Source organism: Zootermopsis nevadensis, unplaced genomic scaffold, assembly GCF_977971745.1.
Source record: "Zootermopsis nevadensis isolate Lab colony 2312 unplaced genomic scaffold, Znev_1.0 Znev_ptg000030l, whole genome shotgun sequence".
NCBI classification, from domain to species: domain Eukaryota; kingdom Metazoa; phylum Arthropoda; class Insecta; order Blattodea; family Termopsidae; genus Zootermopsis; species Zootermopsis nevadensis.
This window is the reverse complement of record NW_028259162.1, coordinates 12,157,427-12,184,155: the sequence shown is the minus strand read 5'-3', so window position 1 is coordinate 12,184,155 and position 26,729 is coordinate 12,157,427. Positions and strand designations below refer to the sequence as shown.

Genomic DNA, 26,729 nt, shown 5'->3' with positions numbered 1-26,729 from the left:
TGAACATGTGATAAAGCAGTTTTTATAACTATTTTGCCTTTACTGTATGTTTTTTTGAAGGTATGTTTGTGACTAACAGCAAGTGCCTGTCTGATCCACTGATCTGACCTCAGCAGCATGCTAAGTCTTAGTTCTAGCTGAGCGGCTCTGCAGTAAGAGACGCTGGTAAGAAGCCAATTCTAATGAATTAAGGATATCCAGTTGAGCATTTAAGCACTGAAGTGGACATTAAAACTTACAAATGTGACACTTATAAAAGTACAGTTATTTACTCACTCTTGCATAGGAAAGCTGTGGTAGTGGTTGATTTGACTTAATCCCAACCTTTCAGTAAATAATTCTAGTTAATTTTTAAAGGTTCATCAAGATATTTCCCCAATGCCATTGCCTCCATTTGTTTGTTGTATTGCTGTGGTGACGCTTTGTTATTTTGTTCCCATGGCAATCATTGTTAACATCATTTGTTGACATGGCAAACCATTTTGCCCTCTCCCCTCTTTGTCTCTTGATTGTTGGGTTCGCATCTCGGTTTGAATTGGCGGCAATGAAATGGCACCTCCACCTCTACCTATCGCCCACTGCGCCACGTGATCGGATGTGCCTGTTTGCCCTGCCCGCCCTGTTCACCCCGCTCGGTCGGTTGGTGTAAATTGGCGACGGCTCGGACCATGTCCTGTGACTGACGGACGGTGTGGTGTGTGCGGTGACTTGCCTTCCTGCAGAGCTCTCGAGCACCCTCGGTGGAAGACGATGAAGATGGCCACCTGATATATCGCCATGGCGACGTTCTCCAAGACCGATGTTCGTGAATACAACTACTTTGTAGTAGATATACTAATAGACAATATCATTTCCCCTGATATTACACCAGTTCCATGGGGAGAACAATATTCACACGTCTTTCTCAGTTAGAGTGCATTAATAACTACCATTCCTTTTCAGCGCTGTGTGTGTTGTGGGAGGGGGGACGATGGATTTTAGATGGCATGATACGGGTTCAAGGGGAAGGAAGAGATTTGATCCATCATGAAAGATACATAAGCATGATAGTACAGTTCAAATTCATCAATTGGTATGACTTTGAGAGGTGAAAGAAATTGGCATATTAATGTAGCAGTTGAGAAAATTATACTGACCAAATAGGGAGATTATATAAAGTATTTTTATGAGTTGTCGTTGTGAACTGTGCGTGTTGGAGACCACTTGTGTAATTAAAGTTTATTCATACAGGTTTAAAGGATTCTTCCATATATGCAAAGACCACATAGTAGTTTAGTAAGAACATATACGAATAAAATAATATTGAAATTTTAAAACAGTAAATATATATATCACTAGCCAGTCATAGTGTGCATGAAGTGATATTTTTTTACATGAAGCAGATGACTTAATGGTAAGAGAAGTTATCTGGATTCTTGTGTTCGGAATGTAGTGGTTTCTAACAGCAGCACAGTAATTTTGCTTGCTTGTACTAATTTCTTGTGAATTTAATTTGCAGATAAGATCCTGGCCACCCTTGGGGAGGGCACATTTGGCAAAGTGGTAAAAGTTAAGGATATGCATGTGTAAGTACAATTTTTGGCTAGCTTTTCTCTAGTATATTTATTGTAAAATGTAATTTTTTAATGTAAGTAGATTGATTTTAAAACAGGATTCTCCTAATGGCTGGTGGTGCCACTTCTCTCTTTCTCTCTTCCCCCCCCCCCCCCCCCCCCCCCCCGGTAGAACATAATAAAAAAATTGTTTGAGTTCCCTAGGTTTCTGTATTCTGAGGGCTGGAACTTTTAATTTTAACTTACAGTAGTAGTTCATACGTAGGAAGATTGTGTTATATTGTACTACATATTAGTTTTTAATTTAAAAATTGAACTTTGTGTGAATAAAGTATTGTGGCATGTGTCCAAATATTTTGGCTACAGAGTATAACTGTTTTAGATTTGCAGCTGGTTTTCCATAAATGCAATGTAGGGTTAACTAAATCATAACTGTTTTGTAATGAGAAATGGAATGTTGGTAAACTTAGTGTTTCTTTAGATTTTGTTATTTCACACGCTACAACTTCTGAATATTATATCTTCTTCTATGGCTCTCCGGTCCGTATTCGGTCCACGGCCTCCTCAATTCTCCTTTTCCATTCGGTCCTTGGTTAGGTCTGTCTGTCCGAGGCTTTGATTGAGGTTTCGAAACATCTTCCTTTTTACGGTGCAAGTTTGTTAGCCTTGCGACCAACCCCCAACCTGGAGGACCAGGGTACCTGTCTTAGTCTGACCTCTCCCCCCTCGACCAATCTGGCTAGGGATGCCCTACCAGTAGCTCTTGGGGTCACTGAGGTATTCAAGCTCCACCACCACGACATGGTGCAAGTACCATTAAGTGGGGCTGAATATTATATATGTCTTATAAATTAAAGAACGGAAACATCACAGGTTGCCTTCCATGTTTTTGAAGTGAATAGTGCGTCTTCTTGTATTAATGGGAACGTAATAATGTCCTTTAAAATGTTTAAACTATAAAACTTGTTAGGTTAGAATATGTCATTCTGTGCAAGAGTTTTGGAAATGTTGTACTGAACAATTATAATTACATCCAAACTTTGGGCTTCATATAAAGTGGTAGTGCAAACTCTGACGTGGACTAAAATTTAATTTGCTGCTTGAATTTGTGTAACAGCCTCCAGTATCAAATCCTGTAAAAACAGGATCACACTGTTACATGTTAATGAATATACATTGTGAAGTTTGCGGGTGTACATGATGCATACTGTACCTTGTTATCAGTAAAGAGTGAACATTTCAAGAATCATGAAATGTTTGTCCCACATAGCTAGGTCCTGTGAATAAGGCAGTTGCAGGATAAGATGTGCAAAAATCGGTGACATTTTAAATGTCTCGAAGTATTGAACATGATATTTCCAGCTGCTGCTGCTACTTGAATTTGGGTGGAGGGCGGGGTCTTAGTCTGTAAGTGGTGTACCCATTTATTGTTTTTTGAATATAACAGTTTATACAAGGAAGTTTACCATTTGGCTACAAAATGAGGCAGAAAGGCTCAGCCAGTGTCATCATGGCACCTAATATGTCCGCACCAACTCGCTTACAGAAGAGATATGAATTGAACTGAAATTTGTTTCCAACACCAACTTGAAGTTGCACAGTATTTGATTTTCTTGAATTTGGCATTTTGCATCCTCACTACTCTTGGCTTGCCTCCTGAGTACTGTCCAACACCCGTATACTGCAACTTCTATTTTCATTTGCAGACACTATCCTTGTATCAAATATTGTATACAGCCTTTATACTGCAATAAATATTAGCTAATTTATCTCCTTCAGTAATCAGATAACACCATGCATCTCTCTCTAGCTTAGTATATAATTCTACAAAGCACCATTTTAGTGTGATGTATATTTGTGCTCATGCTTTCAGCAGCCATAATGCATGTGCATGGATTATATATATTCAACAGAAAAGGAAAGGAAAACTGCATATGGCTTGAAAGTTAGTTGCAGTAAAGCGATTTCAATTGAATTACCCTCAAAAATCGTAAATGCACAAAGTTATCTTGTTAGATGCAGGAAAAGATTTTATGGAAAGATTTTATGTCTGTCAACATTAGACGTCATGCTGTGTGCATTATCTCAGTTCAGTGCATACTTGCTCTGTAGATTACTGGTGCAGAGTACATTCACTTGTACACGTCAAGGTGTAGCGTCACATACATGGAATTCTGTTTAAAACAGAGTCCTTTGGTAATGGAAATATTCAATTCTTGCAGCTGATGCACTGCTTGAAATCAGTATGTCCATAATTTCAATTTTTGTTACTCAGTGAGCACTTGTTACAGACAAACACGTTCTGTGCCCAAAAAATGGTGTTTCCAGTTGATATATTGTTTTCTTTGGTACTTCCTTAAGAGGATACTTGTTGCTAAATGCTTCACGAATAGCAGCACAGTGTTTTGATGTGAGATAATGTTCAAGAACGAATACACTGTGTTTGCACCTGCACAGCTTCAGCCTGGCACCGAAGGTGACCTTGATTTGAGTGTCATGGGAGAATTTAGGAGAGTCTGTTATCGGGTGGACAGACCTGATTATGATTTCAGTTTTTTACATTAGCAAGTGATTATTGTATATCCATTTGACTATACAGGTAGCCCTCAATTTGCGCTGTTTCAGAATAACGCCGATTTTGAAACCAGCAAATCAAAAAGTAAAAAAATATATTTTACTGTTATTTATAACGTTTTACAATGTATCTCGTACTGATTCTTATACTAAATTGTAATTCTTACATCACTGATTTTGAATAAAAATTATAAATACAGTCATCTCTGCAATTACGTATGTTCCGATGAATCGGTTAAAGCAGTTTGTGAAATGCAAACTTTTGCATATGCGTGTTTGCTCTTGTGCAGTTTCATTCCTGGCACTTTAAACTTTCAAAGGACTAATTTAATCTCTGCAGAGGTGCCGGGGTTATTTTTACTATGCGATTTTCTATAGGTCGGTGTCTTACATGAATGCAACTATCGCATAATAGCACACATCAATCACATGAAATAATCGCAGTCAATCGCAGGGACCAACGAATTGCCGATTGTAAGTGTATAAAAATATTTTTTTTTTAATTTCCTTTATTCTATTTACGTTATTTCAGAGCTTTAAATATGCCATTATATTACTCGTCAATCTTTGGGTGCTGGGAACACATGTCATTGACTTCCCATTAATTTACATTATAAAGGAGTTTCAATTTACACCGGTTTGTCCAGGAACGCAGCCCCGGCGTAAATTGAGGGCTACCTGTATAAGGCTTGTAATTGTCTTAGGGTACTGAGGTGCAGTATTTATCATTGTTAATATAGAAGTGCAAATATACATTTTATCAGTACATATGGAAAGTTAATTGTATATTCTTTTGATCAGTATATGTCTTCTATTGTGTAATGTACCTTTTTCGTATTTGGTTTATATGCCTGTACATTTTATGGCACATGCCAGAACATTTTTTTTTCTTGTTGGTTTATGACGTAAATACGTCCATACTTTAGGGTCAGTGTCATTCGCCAAAAATGTAACGAAAAAGGGAAACAAAAAAGTGTAACTTCATTGTTATGTTACCTAGGAAACGTCAAACTTCATTGTTATGTTACCTGGCAAACGAAAAAGTGTAACTTTATTGTTATGTTACCTAGGAAACGTCATCTGTTTATCAACAAATAAACAACAATGGTTACCTACATAGTAACCTTACCTTACCTTACTTTACATTACCTTACCTTATATTACATTACATTCATCTACCACAGACCCATCTTAAGCGTAATTAATTCAAGTTAAATAAGCAATGTCTTAATCAAACTTTACTCAATTGTAAAGCAGGTATGACATATTTACGTCAAATTATCTGGAACCATGGTTCCACTGACAACTTTTTGCTCAGCTATAGATTAAATGTGATCAGAGCATTAAACATATATTGTCGTAAATTTAAAGAACCTGTTGTGCTTTGTAAAGCATGACTTCTAAAAATAGTGTGCCTCTACCATAAATCTGTGAGTACAGTCATGAAAATACAGAATGAGTCTTGCTAGTTTTTTGCATAATAATCTCGGGTGTGGACAGGAATGTGCTTTCTATATGTTTTCATGTATTTTCTATTTCTTATTTAAAGTAGTATAATCTTTTGTATATTGTATGTTCTCATGGATCATCATGTCTGCAAAATTTTGTCTCCCCATTCCAAATTTTGAACCATGAAGTCGGTTATGAATGTATGCTGTTGAAGGCTGCACTTCATTTTAATTTCCTGGAAACTTTTTGACTTGGGAACAACACTAATGTCACTTACTATAGGGAGTTCTAAAATTACTTTTTTGTATGGTAATAGAACTTTGAAAAATATACAGCTTTCATGAAAAACAACAGATGATATATAAAATGCATATAAATTTATAATTTGGTTAATATTCAGTGATGGACCAAGCTTAAATATACCTGTTACATGCTTGATTTTTTTGTGCATGGCAATTTCATATGATATATACTGGAGTTAACAGTAACATGGCCCAGGAACTTCATATTCCAAGGTGAACGCACAAAGATGCTGGCTATATTTTTGACTCCTAGTTGAGTATTTGTTTACAGAATAAAATGCATTGTTGTGCAGATGCATTTCTGCCCTAGAACTCGGTACCTGTTCATTTAACTGAAATTTGTTGTTATACATTATTCAGTTGTGTTTTACGGTTTGTTTTCTCTCTCTCTCTCCATACAGTTATAATCAGAAGTGCAGTGTTACATTAATCTGTTCTGGGTTAAAAAAATTGACTGGTTTGTTCATTCTGTGAAAATGGTTCGCTGACATACAACTGCTGCTCAGTTGATTTTATGTAGTGCTCAAACAATCTTAAGTCTGCCAGACATGCTAGAGCTGGTTTTGTATGATTTATAACATTGCATTAGTGTTTAAAAGTATTGACGTTTCATAATGACTTAAACAGTAGACCAGCCACGTGTCTGGACAGTGAAGTATATTTTTATGTGCAAGTGACTTGTACTTCGAACATAAATTGTACAATTCTTTGTATGACCTCCTCACCCTCCAGGTCATTTGTTACTGTTTCTGTCCATCATATGACAATTTATCAGGAAGCTCTTCACATTCATTCATAATATTTACGCTGTTGATATTGCAGAGATCATGTGATGGCACTTAAAATTATCAAGAATGTTGAGAAATATCGGGAAGCAGCCAAGTTGGAGATCAATGCCCTGGAGAAAATTGCAGAGAAAGATCCTGACAGTAGGCAGTAAGTAATATGATAAATATTAAGCTTATTGTGTGTCATAATGTTATTACTTCAATTGAATATATAGCGTTATCACGAAGTAATACTCCTTCACTTAAAAATGTCATCATTTAATATCTGCCAGAGCCAACTGTCTCATTGTTTAATTTCTTTCACTTGTGTTCCAATATAGTAACCCCCAGAAAAATGTCAGCTACAATTTTATTGTAGTTGTGATTCTGGTTGAAATAATTGCTTTGTTTAACTTGATATACCCTCAAGCCCTAGCCCAGTATTGATGTGTGGTTTCTAGCTTAACTGTTTGGTTCTAATTACCATTTAAGAGCAGTTTTGTAGGCGTAATATGAAAAAAGAGTTATAGGAGGCTTGCATGCTCAAATGACCCTCAGGGATATGCCGGCCAGAGCTTCAGCTCGTGGTAGGGTCACCCAAGCCGGACAGGTCTAAGGCGATGCGCCAGACTAAGAGTGATACCCTGGTCCTCCAGGTTGGGGGTTGGGCGTAAGGCTAATGACCTTCACCTTTAAAAAAAGCATTGTTATGAACACATTAACCAAGCCTCGGACCAGGATGACCATGTGTTACAAAGTTCAAATATTTGGGAACAACAATAACAAATCAAAATGATAGTCATGACGAAGTTAGGAGGAGACTAAATTCCGGAAATGCTTGCTACTTCTCTGTTCAGATTATTTTGTCTTCCCATCTGATTTCTAAGGACCTGAAAATTAAAGTATACAAAATAATAATTTTGCCTGTTATTTTGTATGGGTGCGAAACATGGTCTCTCACTCAGAGGGAGGAACACAGATTGCAGGTGTTTGAGAATAGGGTGTTGAGGAGGATATTTGGGCCTAGGAGAGAAGACGATGGGGCATGGAGAAAACTGCATAATGATGAGCTTAAAAATCTGTACTACTCCCCCAATATTGTCAGGGTGATTAAGTCGAGAAGAATGAGATGGGCGGGGCATGTAGCGCGCATGGAAGGGACAAGAGGTGTGCACCGGGTACTGGTTGGGAAACCTGAGGGAAAGAGACTGCTGGGGAGACCTAGACGTAGATGAGAGGATAATGTCAGGCGGGATCTGTGGGAGATAGGAGTTGAAGGAGACTGAATTTTGTTTTCCCAGGACAGGGTCCGGTGCAGGGCCTTGGTTAATTCGGTGATGAACCTTTGGGTTAGGTAAGCCATCTAGTTAGTTAGTTAGTTGTCGACGAAGTCCAAAATACCACTTCTGCAGATTACAATGTGCCTTCATCAGAAACATTCAGACTTCCTCCAGTTTTGTTGGTGGTTACCAACAGTTTTGAAGAACATAGCGCCTCCATCTTCAGGATTTAAGATAGTGATGTAGGTTGGTAGCAGGAGCTGTTGACCCAGTGGGAAGAAGAAAAAAATAGTGGAGGGAGTGTGTCACGCATTTCCAATAGCGATACAAAAAGTTCCAGACAGGAAGCTAACAAAGGGCATGAGTGGGAGGTTCTGGATCACCTGCTGTGCAGTCCTCACACCATGTTATTTCCCTTTGTTCTTACTGGTCGAGCCTTACTGGTAATTGATTTGCAGTTGGTGGTGACAATGTGATTTCCTGGCTAAAGGCACTTGACACTAATTTCTTCCATGCCTGGGTGCTCATTTTTGTAAATGCCTTTGTAGAAGGAAAAGGGTTGAATGAGGTGCCCTGAAATCAGAAACTCTGGGAAGGTTCTGTAAGGAACATAGGCAGGCGGAGGCAAGGTGAAAGTATGTTGTGATGAAAGGAGAAGAAAGCAAAGGAGCAGGTAGTGTGTGAGTGAAAAGAAAGTAGGAGGGGAAGGCAGATTACGTGAATTGTCTTTTGGTATTCGTAAACTCTTGTGCTCTGGTAGTGTGTGTGTGTCTCTTCACCAACACCACATTTTGGATTGTGACAGTTATGAATGATTTAGAGGTTCCTTTGGTACTTGACGCCATTATCTAGAGCAAACTCACAAGCAGTTGGTGGAGTTCTAAGTACAGTTTTTCTTAAGATATGGCACAGTTTCCATGCTAAATCTGTGGTTTACTTCCATACTCCAAAGCGTAAACGAAAGGGAGAAAGAAAATACCTTATTACGTGCTCCGGGAAAGTATAGATTTGCAGAAACTGTATCATTGTCTTTCAGTTTGTGTCAGTTGTATTTTACTTTCATGGCATCTTGTATCTTTTCAGCCTTTGTGTTAAAATGCTTGACTGGTTCGACTACCATGGCCATATGTGTATTGCATTTGAAATGCTGGGACTCAGTGTTTTTGACTTTCTGGTAAGTAGAAAATTTACAGTAATGTTCAAATGTGTTCATGTTTGCCGTTAGTTACATAAATAGAAATGTACTTCATAGGAGCCCACAGCGTTGATTGAATTTGGTGCAAATTATTGCTCTTTTGTCATCAACATCTTATCTTCTTCCTCTCCTCCCCCAATTTAAAGTTGTGGAAGAATTCATGTAGAGCAATTAATTTTAAAGAATGCAAAACTTTGACCATGTTATTCATATTCCTGTTTTAAATGGATTGATAATTGTAACAATCCCAAAAGTGCATGCCACACTCTTACTTTGCATTTCATTTCTCTGCATCTAAAGAAACAATGCACAAAAAATAGTGGGTGCTCTTTAGGGGGCTGTGGCTTAAGGAGTCGGACCACCCTATTGTCCAGGCTTGACTCGTACAACCATTTCTTGCTTGTGGAAAGGAGGACAGGCATTGAATTCAAGGTGGAGTATTTTGAGAACTCCTTCATGTTCAGATGGATTGCTTTTATTTTATCCCATGAAAGGTGTGATTTATGTGAAATTTTCAGTGTTGGAAAGGCATATTATTGTCTGATCAAAATGTATTTGGTACTTGTGGGTTATCGGGACACAAAACAGAGAGGCACGGTTAAAACTATTTTAAAATCTATAAGCGAATTTTGGCCTCCGGAGACAGGTAGTAACAACAATTAACATCTCATGCATATACAAATAAAATTTAATAATTTGTCATTTATTGAAATAAAATATAATAACTTTCAAGTATATGTCATTTATCCACACACATTAACCTAACGTAACCTAAAATAACCTAACCTATTTTTAATGTGATGTGTCCCGATAACCCACAAGTACCATGCATTTTTTCCTAGTGCCCCTTGTGTGTGGGTGGTTGCACGAGTGTGCCAGTGCTTCTCCCCTCTCCCTCCAATTGTTTTGGATGTTGAGGGGGCATTCATTTTTCTTTTGTGTTATTCTAGCTTTTCAGAGTTGTTGATACACCTGAAATTATAGGTTAAGTTTATAATTTATGGAATGTCTGTAAGCAAACTTTCATGGGTTCCATGTTTCTGTTTGAAATATTTGTATATGCTAGCAGTGATGCTAGTATGGTGATAATCTTTTGTTTTATATTTCAGAAAGATAATAATTACCAGCCGTATCCACTGGACGCTGTTCGTCATGTTGCGTACCAGTTGTGCTATTCTGTAAAATTTCTTCATGATAACAAATTAACTCATACTGATCTCAAACCTGAGAACATTCTTTTTGTGGACTCTGACTTTGAAATTTGCTACAACAGTAAAAAGGTAAGCTTTTTCAGTCTTTTTTTCAATTTATTTTTAAATGTAAATACATCAGAAGTTAACATAATTCAGGTAACACGGTCTATATTTTGCGTCTGTCTGCAGAAACGAGATATCAGGCGTGTGAAAAGGACAGATGTAAGGTTGATTGATTTTGGTAGTGCAACTTTTGACCATGAACATCATAGCACCATTGTATCTACGAGGCATTACAGAGCACCTGAAGTCATTCTTGGTAAGCTGAAATTGTTGAAGTGGGATATCTAACGTAAGATGATTTAGATGTTGTGTATTGTGATAACTTACAGAGTGAGGAGATGTATATTTGTCAAGATAAGAAAGCCTTTGTTACACATAACAATTATAAAGCTTTAATTACCATAGTTGAACAAATTAACTTGAATAGCAGCCATAGCAAACTAAATTTAGAACTGTTTAAGAAACTATTAGTGTGTTTCGCTTCAGATTCCTTAGCTTTAAGACAAGTGATGGACATTCTATAGTATTCTTTTCTCATTTACTTAGTGTTCTGTAATTGTGCAGCTCTCTGTGTTCTCTACACTTAGATTTTGTATTTAATTTCTATGAATTATGTTTAGTTCATTGTATGTCATAAGATTATGGTATTAAAACAGGTTGAATGCCTGATAATCAGGTAATCAGTGTGCATATGTGTACAATACTGAGATACATAAGTCACCGAGTTTATTTAGTATACATTTTTCCCCCTTGATTGAAGGTGTTTAAAAATATGACTTTTCATGTAATGAGATTTGAAGAAAGGGAGAAATCTAAACTCTTATGACCATTGCCTTAGACATTTCCTTGTCTATGTATGATAGTAGGTACTGCAGGTAAGAAAGTTAAATACTTATATAAAAATCGAGTTGCAACTTGTGCACAAAAGCTTATGCACTGTTGACTGAAACATGTACAGCCAATGGGCTTCTACTCATGTGTGCTTGGCCAGGCTATGATCAAACACTTCTCAAATAAGTTCCACACTTTATCTGCATGGACAACTGTGCCTTTTGTCTCCTTAAACTGTTCATACCATTCCATGTACTGTAATTTCTCCTGTGGTGATGCCTTGACGACTGGCATGTTATGATTCACTCCATCACAGAACAGTGACATCTAACAGTGTTGTAAAGTTTCACTCAATTGTTGTTTTGTTTCAGTGGCTAATGGCCGACATGTGATGCAAACCCAGCATGGATATCACATTTCTTTATTTTGCATAAACATTTTTATGTCTTTGGGACCATTTGTTATTATCTTTCTCAAATTTCATACTGGGTACATTTATACATACTACTGATGGAATCCCTCTGCTGCAGTGCAGGAACTTAATTTTATCTTCTCCCACCCGTCTACGCAGTTTGTCTTGGATGGTTTGCGTTCTGCCAGTTTGTCATACTGCTCTTTGATATGATGCTAATAAATTTACTACAAATAATGTAACAGGAGTATATTTCTGTCTGTATGGCAATCTGAGAACAGTGAACTGTGACTGGCTTTCTTCAAATTCTTGCTTCTTTTTTAAATGCTCTTTGCACTGTGTACATTTGTGGATTCACTTAACCTGAAAGATGTAAAATATAGGTTAACTTGATTTATTTGGTGCTGATTTTGCAATTATGATATATGTAAAAAGAAACTGGAATGTTCACATATAATTCACATTTTTACTGGGGTTTTGCTTTTGTTGGTCAGATCCATTTTCTGCTGTTGTATAATTTATTCTAAATGTTTAGTGCAATAAATGTACATAAGAAACTAACCTATTTGTTTTGAAATCACTTATGCTATTTGTGTTAGATTAGAGCAAACGTGTTCCAAAATAAAATACAATTTCTTGGAAACGGAACAGATTGTACTCTTTCATAAGGAGTAACAGCATCCCATCTCTGCTACCAAGAAATGCATTATGTTTTACAAGTGGAATGCTGATTGGTTATTTTGATATAGTTTTGAATTTCACATCTTCTCTTATTTCTGTTATGAAAATTGTGCTGTGTATTTGTATGTATGTGTAGATCTACAGTTACATCTTCAGTAATCATCTCTTGTCAATTTTCAGAACTAGGATGGTCACAACCATGTGATGTTTGGTCAATTGGCTGCATAATATTTGAATTGTACCTTGGCATAACGTTATTCCAAACGCATGATAACAGAGAACATCTTGCTATGATGGAAAGAATTCTTGGTCCCATTCCATACAGGTAAATAGTAGTTTGGTATTGTTGAAACCTCTGTAGCATTTCAGACTGAAATAAAGTATAATGCAGTTTGACTAAATTGAGAATGACTTAAATGTTGGAGGATTAAGCATTCTGAGGAAAGGTATAAACTCCAGGCATACACACCGCAACTTTCTGACACATAAGACAATTAAGAAAGTGATAACTAGCCATCAGTTTTCATTCATTGAGATAGTCTTCCTCTTGCTGTGTTGTAGTTTAAATTAAAGACTTTGAAAAGATTCTGTATTGAACATACACTTCATTTACATATGATAAACATGTGACTGCAACTGGACACAATGTAGAATTCCATAGAGACTTCTGTGCATACATAAATATGATGATTACATCTTTCTGTGCTACATGTAGTTGACATATGACTATATCATTACTGTTTAATTTTTTCTTAGAATGGCAAGGAAAACCAAGACCAAGTACTTTTACCATGGCAAGTTGGACTGGGATGAGAAGAGTTCTGCTGGCCGTTATGTTCGTGAAAATTGCAAGCCTCTGCATGTAAGTTCATTAAATCTGTTTAGCTTATATGAAACCACTTTTCATTGCATTGGGATTTTTAGTGTAAATCTTCCATGTGCCACAAACCTTTCCTTACATAAAATGGTTTTGCACCCTGAAATCCAAAAGGTGAAGTTGCCAGAGTATGCCATTTGTTTTCTTGGGCTGATGGGTGTCATTTTGTTTCAGATGAAAATTAGTAGTCCATCTCTTTGCGTTCTGTTCAGACGGTGAAAAGTACTGTTGATGGAAATGTCTTGTGTCTGGTTCTGTTCGATAATAATTGCTTACTATAATTTTGTTTTTAATACAGAATGGGGTAAATTACAGATCAAAGGTGGAAATTCCGTATTACAAAAGCAGAGAATAAAACAAATGAGAGATGACAAACAGTACTGGTGTAGGTTTTGTACTAGTGTCTTTATACATTTAATCCATTAATTTCTTATTTATTCACTTGTTAATTTTGATTAAATTTATGGAGCAAACTGATGCTTTGTTGAAAAATAAGCTATAGGCCCTTTGACATTGACAGCATTATTACACACGTTATTAAAGTTATGAATTCTATCCAGTCTGTCGGTGGTAATTAGTAGCATTTTATCTGCCCCTTCATAACCATGAAATTCACAGAATGGAATGTCTGTTGTTACAGAGATACCAAAACACAGATGATGAAGACCATCACCAGTTATTTGATTTGATAGCTCGCATGTTGGAGTATGAACCTAGTTCACGCCTGACACTGGGAGAAGCCTTGCACCATCCGTTCTTCGACAAAATTCCACCACACCAAAGGCTAGGTGACATTCGGGCCACAAGCGACGAGGGACGAGAACGCAGCCATTCCCTGTCTCGGTGAATGAAGCAAGTGCTGAGTAAGCGTTAGTTGGGTACTCGAATTATGGGTAGGACGAGTACACTAATGAATTTATGCATTCTGTATAAGAATGTTAACTTCATTTAGGAATAAAGTGCATGCAGTAAGCATTCACCGTTCAAGTTTGACAGATGTAAAATGTATCGTATTTACTTGTGTAATTTTCCAGTGGACTGGGACTGGAACATGCTGAGTTGAAGGCCTTATGCATTATGAACATTTGTTTCCTTTAGTACAATCAAATCCCAGTATAACACCTCACTTTGTCCATCGCCAGTATCAGCATTAAAGGAGGTTTGGCGGTAGATTTAAAATCTCTCCATTATATACCCAGCACATTGCCAACTGACAGGTTTATCCCATTATATGGAGAAATAGTTGGCAATATTTTGCTGGCTTGCGTTGAGATATTGTTCTTTAGATTTACATCCGCCAGACCTTCACATTCCCCTTTTCCCCACGTCAGGAAAATGTGACTGGTTCTGGTTATGCAGTATGTACCCGTATCTGTGTAGACTTTGCTACCTTTCTGTGACCCTGATCAAACAGCAAAGAATAAAGGGGGTGGGTCTGTATCTCTTCTACCAGAACTCTTGGGATGTTATCTGTTACATTCTACAGCTTATTCTTGGTAATGTTGCTCTTTTGAGATCAGTGTCCCTCCCAGTAGTAGGTTTATTTACCTGCTTGAATTTGGAATGAGGCCATTTACATCGATTAAATGGTGTATTTATATTGCTACAGATGTTGGCAAGTGGTGGATAACAAGGGGAATGCCTTTTAAATTACATAGGGAATTTCTGTTCTGAGGCTTTTAAAAAATGTACTGCATCACATTTCACTATAGGATCACCAGACTGATCAAAGTTCTTGATGGTGTCTGGACACGAATACCATCTGTTAAGTGCTTCGGTGGATATGTTATCTGTATAAAATATTTAACTTTATAAAGATCTTCAGAAGCAGTACACCCTTTTCAAGTAACAGCTGGAAACAATTATATAAAAATGAATGCCATTATTTAGATAATTCTTCTAATGTAATGGACTTGTTTAAAGAGGGCAATAGAGGGACCACAACAAAGGTCTAGAGAAATGGGGTTCCTATTCAGAATGGAGTTCATTGGTATGTTTGTTCAGTGGCAGCAGATCCAATCACAAGGCCCCCTTAATAAAAATACATGTAAGGCATTTTATGTAGTTTCTACTATTAGAATTTTAATGATTTGAAGAGTTCCTCTTAAACCGACTCACCTAATATATCCAAGTCATCCTTTCTTTCAGCTGTAAATCCTAACGTTAATTATTTCTTTAACGACATGTGTGAATAGTAACAATGTGACTAAACAGTTCAGAATCTACTGTTAACAGTGGCATTTTATGAGAAACATTTAGAAATTCTCCTCTTTTTTAAACAATGCTGTTGGTAGCTCTCAAAATGTATACCATGAAATTATCAGATCAGTAAACAATTCATTGGAAAGGACATGGAAGGAAGTAGTTGCAACTTAATTTAAGGTACTATCCCTGCATTTGCCGTGAAAATTTATAGTCAGGGTACTTGGTCTCTGGGCCAAGATTTGAAAATAGGATCTCTGTGAGATGAAGCAGGAGTGATAACACCTAGATGTGGCATTCGTTGGTAAAGAGTATTTCAGATTGATGCAGATGGAAATGGTAACAATGTCACACAGGAGAAAATAAATTGAAGGAAAAGCTGGTAATAAAAAGTTTATGAAATGCCTAGGGTAGATATAATCATCAAATTACCACAAAATAAATTCACAAGTAAATACGATAATCTGTCTTTCTGGTACTAAAGTTTTCTTTTTTATCGACTTGCAGTAACATTTTTGTAATTCTCAGAAATTTCGTGTACCCATTAAATGCCCAGCTTATATTTGATACGTGATTATATTAGACAGTCAGTATTTAAGTTCAAGATATTAAACTATTTTATCTAAGTTTTATGCACTACTTTTATATAGTAAATCAAAAAATATGCAGTGGAACTCATAAATCCAAGTGTGTATGAGCGACCCGTTTATTCAGAGTAATCCAAAACTTACATGACAATGCTATTTCCTGTTTTAAAATTCAGAAGTTTCTGCCAGTCTGTAGATTTCAAAAATGAAATGATCCAAGATTTCTAATAACCTGAGACTTGCTATATTGTAATTTATATCCTTACCAATTCTGCTCTTCATGATATGAAGGTTCAGTCTGTCCTGTTTTCTCTCAGAAAGTGCTGGATGTCGGCGATATTTGTCACTGGTGCTAAGTAATTGTTTTGGGGTTAATTTTGTTTTGATCAGTATTGGTTCAGTATGTAGAAAGTAAACAGTAAATGGTGCATATCATAAAACATGAATGTGTAACTTTTGGAATTTTTTAACGTGGTTGGTGTGTGACAAATAACAAAAAGAAAATATTTGATTTGATTAACTTATTATTGAGTGTAGTGAAAATCAGAAAAATGATTCTCTTGTATCCTAATTCAGTATGTTTTAGTAATGTCAGTATTGGATTTATGAAGTTTTAAACTGCATATTTCAGAGGTAATTTGCTGAAAAATTCTTTGTCATATTTCATAGTGAGGACAAAATAACATTACATGTTTTTAAATGTAGGATTTGCTTAAAATATTCATGGATTACTGTTAGTACACGGTGGTTTTATAAACCATTGGAGGTACTCTAAAAGATTTTTCTGAAAGACCATTAATATATAGAACGTTGTAATGGTATTTTACTGGATGTTTTACAATTATATTGAATATGAAGGTATGTAACTTTGGAACTTTTTTCCATTAAAATAATGCATGTGTGTTTACTTGTGTAATAGCTGCATTTGTGTAATGGCTAAAGTAATATTAATTATATTAAAATTGTATGCAATAGGCTGGCCACCACAGAGTGGGCCTGAGAAAAACAATACTCTGGATTCTGGTAGGCACCACTCAGACATGGACATTTCACATGTATAATAAATTATTTTATTTGGAGATGGACACTGTATTATAAGTTTTAGCCAAAAGATGGAATAAGTTAGCTTAATCTGGTTCCATAGTTATTCCTTAGTTTTGTTCTGTTTCTCCCTCCGTAGCGTGTAATTCGGGGTCATAACTTCTGTCTCTTGAATGTATGATATGTTGCATAACTTGATCCCAAGCTTTTCCTTTGCAGAAGTCTTCTACAACTGTTAACACAATAAATACATATAATCCAGTCCTTCTTCCTTTAGTCCAAGTCAGGTCAAACATCAGACACAAAGTATTTTTGACTTGGTTACATCTTCCTACAGTTTGGGCTATAGTTATATTGACAATGAATAGGAAGTAATCATATTACAAGGCGTAGAATCATTCATTGAACACTATTAAATTTAATGCATAGTAAGATCGATGTAAGTACATCAAAAACTAATCTGATATTTGTTACACTGGTGTGTATTTTTTTATCGTTATATTTAGAGTCAATTCTGATAATCCAAATTGTTTTACCAAGGAAATATGAGTCACCACATATTTGTCACGACTTGTAGTATGTTTAGTTTTTCTTCAAAGGAAGTGGTTTTCCTTTCTCAGCTAAAATATTGAGTAATTATAACAGTAGTAGCCATCTTAAGAGTAACCAGCAGTTAAAAAGAAAAGTTGACAAGTCAACAAAATTCCATGAAACATGGGAAATTAGATGAAATGACATGGCATATTTTGCAGGAACAGAAACTATTGAAATGGCGAGAAAATAAATTGGATTAAAAAAATGTAAATTGTATGAAAAATATACCTTCTGGGAATGGAAATACAAGATTTTACTGTTTATGCACCTTTTCAGATCCAAATATTGGCAAATCTCTTTATAAAACTGATATCTTAACCTTATTACAAATCTGCATTGTATGTACACTGTACTGGAAGTGTGAGCGCCGGTTGCTGGATCATGAGAAATCTGTTCTTGTACGTTGTCGCTTGTCATTCAGTGACATTTTATTTGAAAACATAAGAGTAGGAACATGGGTGTGCTCCTATGAACATGTTGAACCTCTGAGTGCCATCAAGGGTTAAAGTACGCATTTTTGTGTTTGACATTTGGATGCAGCCATTACACTGAAAACTCTATACCTCAAATCCATGAGATTTTGTTCTGACTTTAGAATTTCTTTCCTTACAGACCATCATTTGTGAAGACTGAGACAAGGCCATGCAGAGCTTCAAATTCTATTTCCAATTGCTCTGTGCTACAGGCACCATCTAAGCCTGGTATCTACCCAAGAGAATGACAGCAAAGATGTACAGTAATAATGTCAGTCATTTTTTTGTCTACAACGTTACGTTTTGCTGTAGGAAACTAGAACGATCTTTTGGTCTTGTAGAATGTGGCAGTACAGGACTGGCACAGAACAGTTTGGAAAGTTCGGATGAGTCATGCTGTTACGTTAAACTAAGCGAATTCGTACCAATTGTTACTTCGTATGTGAGAGTGAATGTTGTGTTACTTCAGTTGAGAGTGACTTTAAATGTGTGTGTATAAAGTGAAAGTCAGTTGAGGAACATTATTGATGTGAGGTTCTGTGGTACATCTGTCTTGATAGTTGAACTTCTTATTTAAGCAGGTTTGGCCAGAAGACGGTACAAACGTAAGAGCATTGTAAAAGTAATGCTCTTATTGACTTATACATAACATATATATCACATTGAGTGTTTTTTATGTAAATAGTAATATGAACACTTTCACATATACAGTTCCAAACTTTGTTGGTTGATGGCTCACTTTTCACATTAAATGTATGTATTTAAAAGAAAATGGAAGTCACATTGGCATTACCAACCCACAGTTAACTGAGTTCATTACCATAATAAAGATCTTTTGAAAAAAAGGAGTTCTCTCTCCCCTTTCATCCCTGTACCAACACCCAAATGGAGAGTCATTTGGTGAGATTGGCATTTGCCTGAGAAGGATCTTAAAAAATATATGGATAGCGTCAGTTTTTTGTGTATGTTTGAATGATTGAATGTCAAGCAGTGACATCTGATAATAGAACAAGCAAGTTCATATCTTTGCCCTTGTCGGGTATGTACCGTTACTTATCGACTTGGATGCAGTAAGCACTTCTGAAACGTCTGTACCTACCAGGCCATGTCTCAGCAACCCAGGAGTTAGCTGTCTTGTATTGAAGTTAAATGTTGAATAATGGCCCATATTGAAATGAGTTTAAAAGATGCCATTAGCTGACTACCATCGCACCGCAAGTAGGTTTCTGGTGGTTTGAAGTGTTACCACAGCCACAAAGCTTGTAGGTGTTGTCTAGTGCTTGCAGCACTGCTTCCCAAACTTTTTCTTTCATTACCCAAAACTACTTATCAGAAGTCCTTTTTGCCCAATGTAGGTAAAACACTAACCGCACAGAAAAAACATGACAAGTGAAGAGAGATCAGTAAAAAATAGGAAGCAAACAATATGTTTGATGCAGTATCTTTATTTTAAACATCTCTAAACATTTTAGCAGCCACAAAAAATTTGGTAATTATTTGCCATGAATATTTCTTCACCCAGGTCCTAGCTAATGAGTATAATGAAACTGCTCCATCTTATTTTCTAGTTCTGCAAAATTGGGAGCAAATAAATACTTGTTTGACTGTTTTAGAGGATCGGTGCACAATGACTGATCGCTTTCTTCAGAGTACTTCTACACCTTTATTGTAAATTTTAATGTGTATTGCGAGGTGTGTCGTTACCCAAAGGAAAACCCCTTTTTGGGTACTTTACCCAGGTTTGGGAAGCACTGGCTTATAGGAAATGATGTTACGTAACGCACATGAACTAATGTAAAGATAAGTGAGTTACCGCGCAATCTGTTAAGGTATAAACTAATGGCGGCCCGCGAACATTTTCTAACCCGTTTACCTCCTTGGGTATCCTATAACCCGGATAGAAACATCGAAAACACAAATCTAGGCGTCCTGCTACGCGTTCTATTGGTAAAGACATGAACTAACGTAAAGATAAGTGAACTGTCGCGCCATCTGTTAGGAAGGTATAAACTAATGTGCCCGCGAAAATTTTCTGACCCGTCAACCTCCTTGGGTATCCTACAAGCCGAGTAGAAACATCGAAAAACTCAAAGCTAGGTGACCTGCTGCGCCCTCTATTAGCAAAGACATGAATTAACGTAAAGATAAGTGAATTGCCGCGCCATCTGTTGTGAAGGTAGTCGCAAATACATGAACTAATGTAAAGATAAGTGAACTAACTCAGTGGTGTTCAACCTGATGACGGAGGCAGTATGACCTCTGAAACGTTGGTTAACATCGACCAGACTACACAGCGCAACAACCCAGAAGACGGAAATCTTCATACTCACCGCTGTGAAAACCTCAAATCTTACACATCTTAGGGGGTACGTGAAATTTAAAAAATATATATTATTTTATGATAAACACTGAATAATCAGTATTGAAATTTATTTTAGATGTAGATTATATACTATGTATAACTTGAATTATACACCAACAACTTTGTGGGTACAAAGTTGAAGAGAAATTATATTTAGGGGTACTGAACTAACTAAGTAGATGGCTTACCGAACCCGAAGGTTCATCACCGAATTAACCATAGCCCTCCACGGGACCCTGTCCTGGGCCAACAAAATCCAGCGGTTTCTTCCCCTCAGGCTTCCCAATCAATATCCGGTGCACAACTCTTGTCCCATCCTTGCGCGCTACATGCCCCGCCCATCTCATTCCTCTCGACTTAATCTCCCTGACAATATTGGGGGAGGAGTACAGATTTTTAAGCTCATCATTATGCAGTTTTCTCCATGCCCCATCGTCTTCTCTCCTAGGCCCAAATATCCTCCTCAACACCCTACTCTCAAACACCTGCAATCTGTGTTCCTCCCTCTGAGTGAGAGACCATGTTTCGCACCCATATAAAACAACAGGCAAAATTTTTGTTTTGTATACTTTAATTTTCAGGTCCTTAGAAATCAGATGGGAAGACAAAATAATCTGAACTGAGAAGTAGCAAGCATTTCCAGAATTTAGTCTCCTCCTAACTTCCTCACGAGTATCATTTTGATTTGTTATTGTTATTCCCAAATATTTGAACTTTGTAACCCTTTCAAAGGATTTATTAGCCACCCTAAGATAATTCTGCCCGCCTGTCTGCTGACGAGATACTAACATGTACTTAGTTTTTTCTGAATTTACTTCTAGCCCCACCGGTCTACTAGCCTCTAGTAAAACTTCTGCGTTCCTCTTTATTGTATTTATGTCGTCTCCCAATAAATTAACATCATCAGTATATGCCAATAGCTGATGTGTCCCATTCAATTGCAAACCCTCCTGCCTATCTTGGACTTTCATTATGGCATACGAGTATTCTAGCGCAAAGCTAAACGTTACAATTCATTCAAAATTTCTTAAAGTCGCCAATAGACAAGAGTTCCTTATAAAACGAAATGCCAAACGTATAGTGAACATAATCGTAAGATTTAAATTAATAAACTTTTAAAACAAGAATTTTGTCCTCACGCTAACTCTGCTTAAGTAATACCATTTTACATTTGTATCAGGCCTTTGCAAATAAATAAAACGTGCGACCTAATCTAATATAGCCACAGCTTGGACCTATTTCCAACCAAAGACCACAGTTTCCTGTTATGTAATTGGATTTTCTTATCCCCAGCATAGTCAGTAATTGCTTTGTGGTTGCTTATTTCCCATGTTTGGACCTAGGTAAGTTTATCAAATCGGATAATTTTAGCTGCGTCATTCTTTCAAAATTCCTCATAAGAATCTTATTACCAGTCACTCCGTGAGAAGGCGCTTTCTTCAGCATCAGTAACGTCGTGGATAATCTTTAGTCTTCTACAAGGAGATCCTGTTTTGAGTCATACGTTTGCTTCGCGAGCAGGTGTTCAGTAACGCTCTTTCGGAAACATGGGTAGAGTCACATCGGCAATAAGTCTGCTATTGCTTTTTGCGATTTCTTGTGTCGTCGCCCAGCAAGACGCTAAACCGGGGGCGTGCCCACCACCTGTGGCCGTTGGGATTTGCGATATGAAATGCTTTTCTGACAACGACTGTGAGGGCAGTAACAAGTGTTGTCGTACGGGCTGCGGAGGAACTGTTTGCACTATTTCTGTCACGGCGCGAGACCATGTTACCCGTGGTAAGTACTTAGTGTAATATCACTTATTTCTGTGCGTGTTGCTGGGTTACTGGTGTCTTACCATGTCACGCAGCATTTCTAGAATTTAATTTATAGCAGTTCTAAAAAATAGAAACTACATAAAAGAATATAAATGCTAAAAACAACATACAGTTGTACTTGAACTTAAAGGGTGAGTTGAGGACGAATTGTTCATCGCTGCTTTAGAGAGATGTGTGAGTTGTCGGCTTCACGCTTCGGTCGCTTTATTCACATTATTCACCGGTAGGGGAGAAAACTCCTTGCCCCTGCAGTGGCCAAATACAGTAGATTCCGGTTTATTTGGGACAAATCTTAAAGAACAAAACATTTTAACTCTTTACGTGGAACTTCGCATAATTAGGGCAGCCGCTTAATTGGGCCAAAGTGTTCTAGTCCCGATGTGTCCTAATTAATCGGAATCCACTGTATTCCTTTCCTGGCGAAAATCTGTCTTTTATTTGCTGACACACCACGCATAGGCCTAACTTCTCTCCGATCTAACTCCATAATAAAAGTAATGAGAAGCTACGAGTCGCTAAGGTAGTCAGGAAATTCTCTATTTGTGGAATTCTGATGTCCATTGCCGTTTACGAGAAGCCGCTCAGGCTCTGTGTGTGATTTCGTAAAAGGTTCATGGAAATACCTGCAGCTATTTCTTTTTGTGTTGTGTTTTAGAACTAGATATCAGTTATTTTATGAATATATTTTTCATTCACTGACCAATTTTTAAAAGGTCCTTCCCCTCCCTCTCTTTCCGATTATGCAAATAATGCAAAACTTACAAATAATTAAAAGTTAACTTATAGCAACTTGAGGACAAAGCTCTTGTTATTTGGCACTACAGCCCGATTTTGACCAGTTCCTCCTCTGTCGTAGAATTTGGAATTTGCAACTAACGAATTCAAAAATTGTGAGCAAAATGTGACAAGTGACCCGCCACTGTGACCTGAAGAAGGGAGAACAGTGGCTGCATATTCACGAATTGCTAAATTCAAAACACTTTATTTGATAACAATTCTTCTTTTAGAGATCTCCGGTTGTTTTAAATAGCAAATGATGTTCGAGACAACTTTTTAGCCTACTTTCTTTCATTTATGACAGATACGCCTATGATGTTGACATATCGGATTTCCTAAGTGCCCCTTTCCCACTAACAACTTTCGCTCTACCAGGCTTGCATCTCAATTACATTACCTTAAGACAATTTACTTATGCTCCTTCAACATTCTTTTCAAGTCATTATTTATATTAATCCTTTGATACTATGTAATCTACGCAGATGGAAAATCGTCATTAAATAGATCAATAAATCAACATTCAGTTTACAACTTATTATAAGTGCCAATATTATTTAATAAATGTCCAAGACCACATGTGTAATACCATGTACGTTCTTATTTCTTATCCGTACTAATTATCCATCCTACCGTAACCTGTTTTGTTTGAAGACTCCAAAGAATACAAAGAAAACGTCGTTACGTAACTAAATGTAATTCCCCATTTACTTAATTACTCTTCCTTACGTCCATATATTTACCTGCGCATTCTGGCATCAAACGCTTGAGATTTGTGATCGTACTTCAGATACATTTCACAAATAAAACAGCAAAATTATTATTTCATACGCCTTGTTCATCAAATATAAATTTTACTTGAAGGTCGACTGGGAGCCTGGAAATTATTTTGTTACTGACAAGTTCAAAATGCGTCGTTCATAGCAAGTTCATAATTATTATTATTGAAGGTCACCGAAAAGTGAAGGGGAGGGCATCTAGCAGCTAACAAGTTTTTTCTGTGTGGATCAAAAGTTGCTACAAGTTACGATGTGCCCACCACAAACATGGTACTATTAAAACAAATCTGGAAGACACCTAACAACAAGTTTAATGTTGCAGTTTACTTAACACGACTGTAGACTCCATAGATGGTTTGATAATTGGGGATATTAAGATATAATAATTTCCTTCAATATTGAGCTTATTGCTTCGAAATAAGAATTTCAGGATTACACATAAAATAGGGCCTTTCTATTACGACATCGTATTTTATAACAATAGAATAAGTCTCGGAGCAAAAGATAAGGAAATTTCTTAATAAAGAAAATAATCGACAGCTTGTTTCCTTCTGTCGATATTCTGTTCCATTGTTTCTCCAATGAAATGGCCCTCGCCTGCGCCTTGCAAGCGCCAAATATGTTCCAAGTGATGCTCATTTTAAAATGTCTAATTTAGCTGATATAACTTTGCAGCGAAGCCTGGGCGGTGCCCTGAGAAGCCAACTGGTCCATGGGTCTGTTCCAGTGCGTGTCGGATCGATGGGGACTGCAGAGGGCGATCGAAGTGTTGCCAGAATCGCTGTGGAGCGTTCGCCTGTACGAAGCCTGAATCTTGACAACCTTCTACTAAAGCTTCAGTTATAAAAACTCTCAGATATTAGTTTACGAAAGGACACTTCGTTTTCACTGTGCCTCATGAGTTACTTTAAGGTTTGAAGTTAATATCGTTTTCTGCTTATACAAATCTAATGTGTTGTAAACCCATTACGAAAACAATATTGGGTACCTCCAGTCCATTTAATATATCCTGTTACTAAGTTTCAAGCATTTTGCTCTATCCCACACATTCCTTATTTGTATATTTTCATACAGGAATGCTAACCATTCGGCCGCAATTTTCAGTACAAGGTTCTATCAAAATCTGTTGATTCATAACATATATGTGCAGGTTAAAGAACTTAAAATAGTCTTTACATGAATGGAGCATACATGTACATAATAACAGCCTAATCCTATATCTAATATAATAACTGTACGTTATCAAATTTTATTAAACTGACAAAAAACACCTAGAAGACGTGAAGATTTATTTTCAACCGCAAATAAAGCGAAGCAAAGCAAATCAAAGTCTTGATGGTTTGACAAAGTGTTAGCATGTAGATCAGATAATTTCAAGCCTCGTTATATACATATATGACTATATGATGATTGATTTTCAGTACAGCTTGTTTTACGAAATACGCCAAAATAGGATGGCTACATTCCAAGCTAGCAATAGCAGTAGAACAGTGCAGCCTTACAACTGGAGCAGCGATCCGTTACTGTCTACCCATTGTCAGATCCGTTTGAATCGAGTGGCGTTCGAAGACTAAATAGAGAATTAATTGTTTTATTGGTCATATTTTGTTTGCCATTTGTCATGGTCAAGGACACCATTTCCGGTTTCTGAGAAGTGTTGAAGAGTTCTCAACTTTGAGGATTATAAATTAGTTTGTACTTGTATATCTACACTCTACGCGAGAGTTACAGACGTCCATGTGACGCAAGCGGCCTGTTTTACGCATGCGTAACTCCCCTGTTTCTTAGTAAACATTGATCTTTAGTATTAAGATATTTCTTACACGTCTAATGTCAGCAGTAACGTTATTCATTTAGTTATTTTATTATTACTGACTTTTATAACTTCTAGTGTTTTAAAGTATTACCAGTAAAATTTACATCAAATTACAATAAACGCGACGTTTTTCGGTCTGCTAGTAGTGTAGCACGTGACTTCCAAGGTTACATACGTCACGGACCTACTCCACACTCGCGTTCTGCACATAGAGGTAAACAATTCTGGCGAACGCTGGGGTCAGGGGATCGAAATCCCACTACTCATCGGCGTATTTCCTGTAAAGTGGAACTGAAACCTAGAAGGTGGAGAGCGTTTCTTTTTCCGAAATGTTGGTACCTACCTACGAGTCTACATGGCGTCACAAGCCAGAACATCATCAGCAGTTTTTTCATTTATACGAATATGTTGAAGGAGCAGAAGAGGTCAATATATTTATCTTCTAACGCTTTGGATTTATAATTCAGAGGAACTGCTATTGAATCTCGGACTATTGCCAGCTATCCGAAAATTTGTCGTACGTTTCCTCGGTTCTTCATATATCATATTTATTTGTTTGTTTATGGTTTATGTACATAAGATGGAGGTTCCATCACACACAATAGGAACACTTCTAAGGCGACATGTTCGAACCTCACGGGGATATCTTCAGGCTCTTACAGATACATTTATACAATATGAGAAAAATTACATAAATGTACTTTTTAAATTGTCTAATATTCCTTTCATATGTAAGTTTTTAACTTTTATTCAAAAAATAAAAAATATTATAATAAGTGTAGAATTATGAATATTGGCCAGTGCAGTTTTTGTGAGCTAGAAGATCTCATATAAGAACCAGTACAACATGTACACACAAACACGCAATGTACACGCACCTTTTAATTGCTCTTTTAGATGGATGTATTATATTGCGTGGTATAAAATAAGTCATTAATGAATTATAGTTAAAATGTAAGTGCGTTTTTATCGCCCGGCACTCAGAGAGGGAGCAGCAGGTAAGACGTATTTTTATTTGGAATGCAGATTACGTAACGTTTTGAAATCAGGGCTCAGGGGGTCAACATGCATGCTGCATACCATCAAATAACACGTAAATGCATG

General features: G+C 36.9%; 2 protein-coding genes and 1 long non-coding RNA gene across 12 annotated transcripts in view; 2 read left to right on the top strand and 1 right to left on the bottom strand.

Annotated features, from left to right (window-relative positions):
• The window catches only part of Doa (CDC like kinase darkener of apricot), a 77,957-nt gene extending 59,081 nt beyond the window's left edge, over positions 1–18,876 (top strand). For 9 of the 10 annotated variants that reach the window (XM_022084052.2, XM_087358439.1, XM_087358440.1 and 6 more), the window contains 10 exons: positions 723–801; positions 1,499–1,565; positions 6,701–6,814; positions 9,009–9,099; positions 10,230–10,400; positions 10,503–10,632; positions 12,481–12,625; positions 13,057–13,162; positions 13,818–14,020; positions 18,214–18,876. In XM_022084052.2, coding sequence (XP_021939744.1) covers positions 723–801; positions 1,499–1,565; positions 6,701–6,814; positions 9,009–9,099; positions 10,230–10,400; positions 10,503–10,632; positions 12,481–12,625; positions 13,057–13,162; positions 13,818–14,020; positions 18,214–18,322 — 1,215 coding nt within the window. In that variant the 3' untranslated portion in view covers positions 18,323–18,876. Of the gene's footprint in view, positions 1–722; positions 802–1,498; positions 1,566–6,700; positions 6,815–9,008; positions 9,100–10,229; positions 10,401–10,502; positions 10,633–12,480; positions 12,626–13,056; positions 13,163–13,817; positions 14,041–18,213 lie in introns of all 10 variants that reach the window. The other variant, XM_022084051.2, reaches the window with a different exon arrangement.
• Positions 12,481–26,729, bottom strand: part of LOC147872135 (uncharacterized) — a 32,301-nt gene continuing 18,052 nt past the window's right edge. The window contains exon 2 of the long non-coding RNA XR_015537783.1: positions 12,481–12,670. This is a non-coding gene — a long non-coding RNA (uncharacterized LOC147872135). The remainder of the gene's footprint in view (positions 12,671–26,729) is intronic.
• Positions 21,824–25,086, top strand: LOC110839647 (waprin-Phi2-like). The gene is made up of 2 exons (XM_022084032.2): positions 21,824–22,215; positions 24,485–25,086. The coding sequence occupies exons 1-2, from the start codon at positions 21,984–21,986 to the stop codon at positions 24,625–24,627; spliced, it is 375 nt and encodes a 124-aa protein (XP_021939724.2). The 5' UTR covers positions 21,824–21,983; the 3' UTR covers positions 24,628–25,086.

Coding starts and splice junctions, on each gene's coding strand:
- LOC110839647 (XM_022084032.2), top strand. CDS start 21,984: ATGGGTAGAGTCACATCGGCAATAAGTCTGCTATTGCTTTTTGCGATT. Junction 22,216..24,484: donor GCGAGACCATGTTACCCGTG/GTAAGTACTTAG, acceptor ATAACTTTGCAG/CGAAGCCTGGGCGGTGCCCT.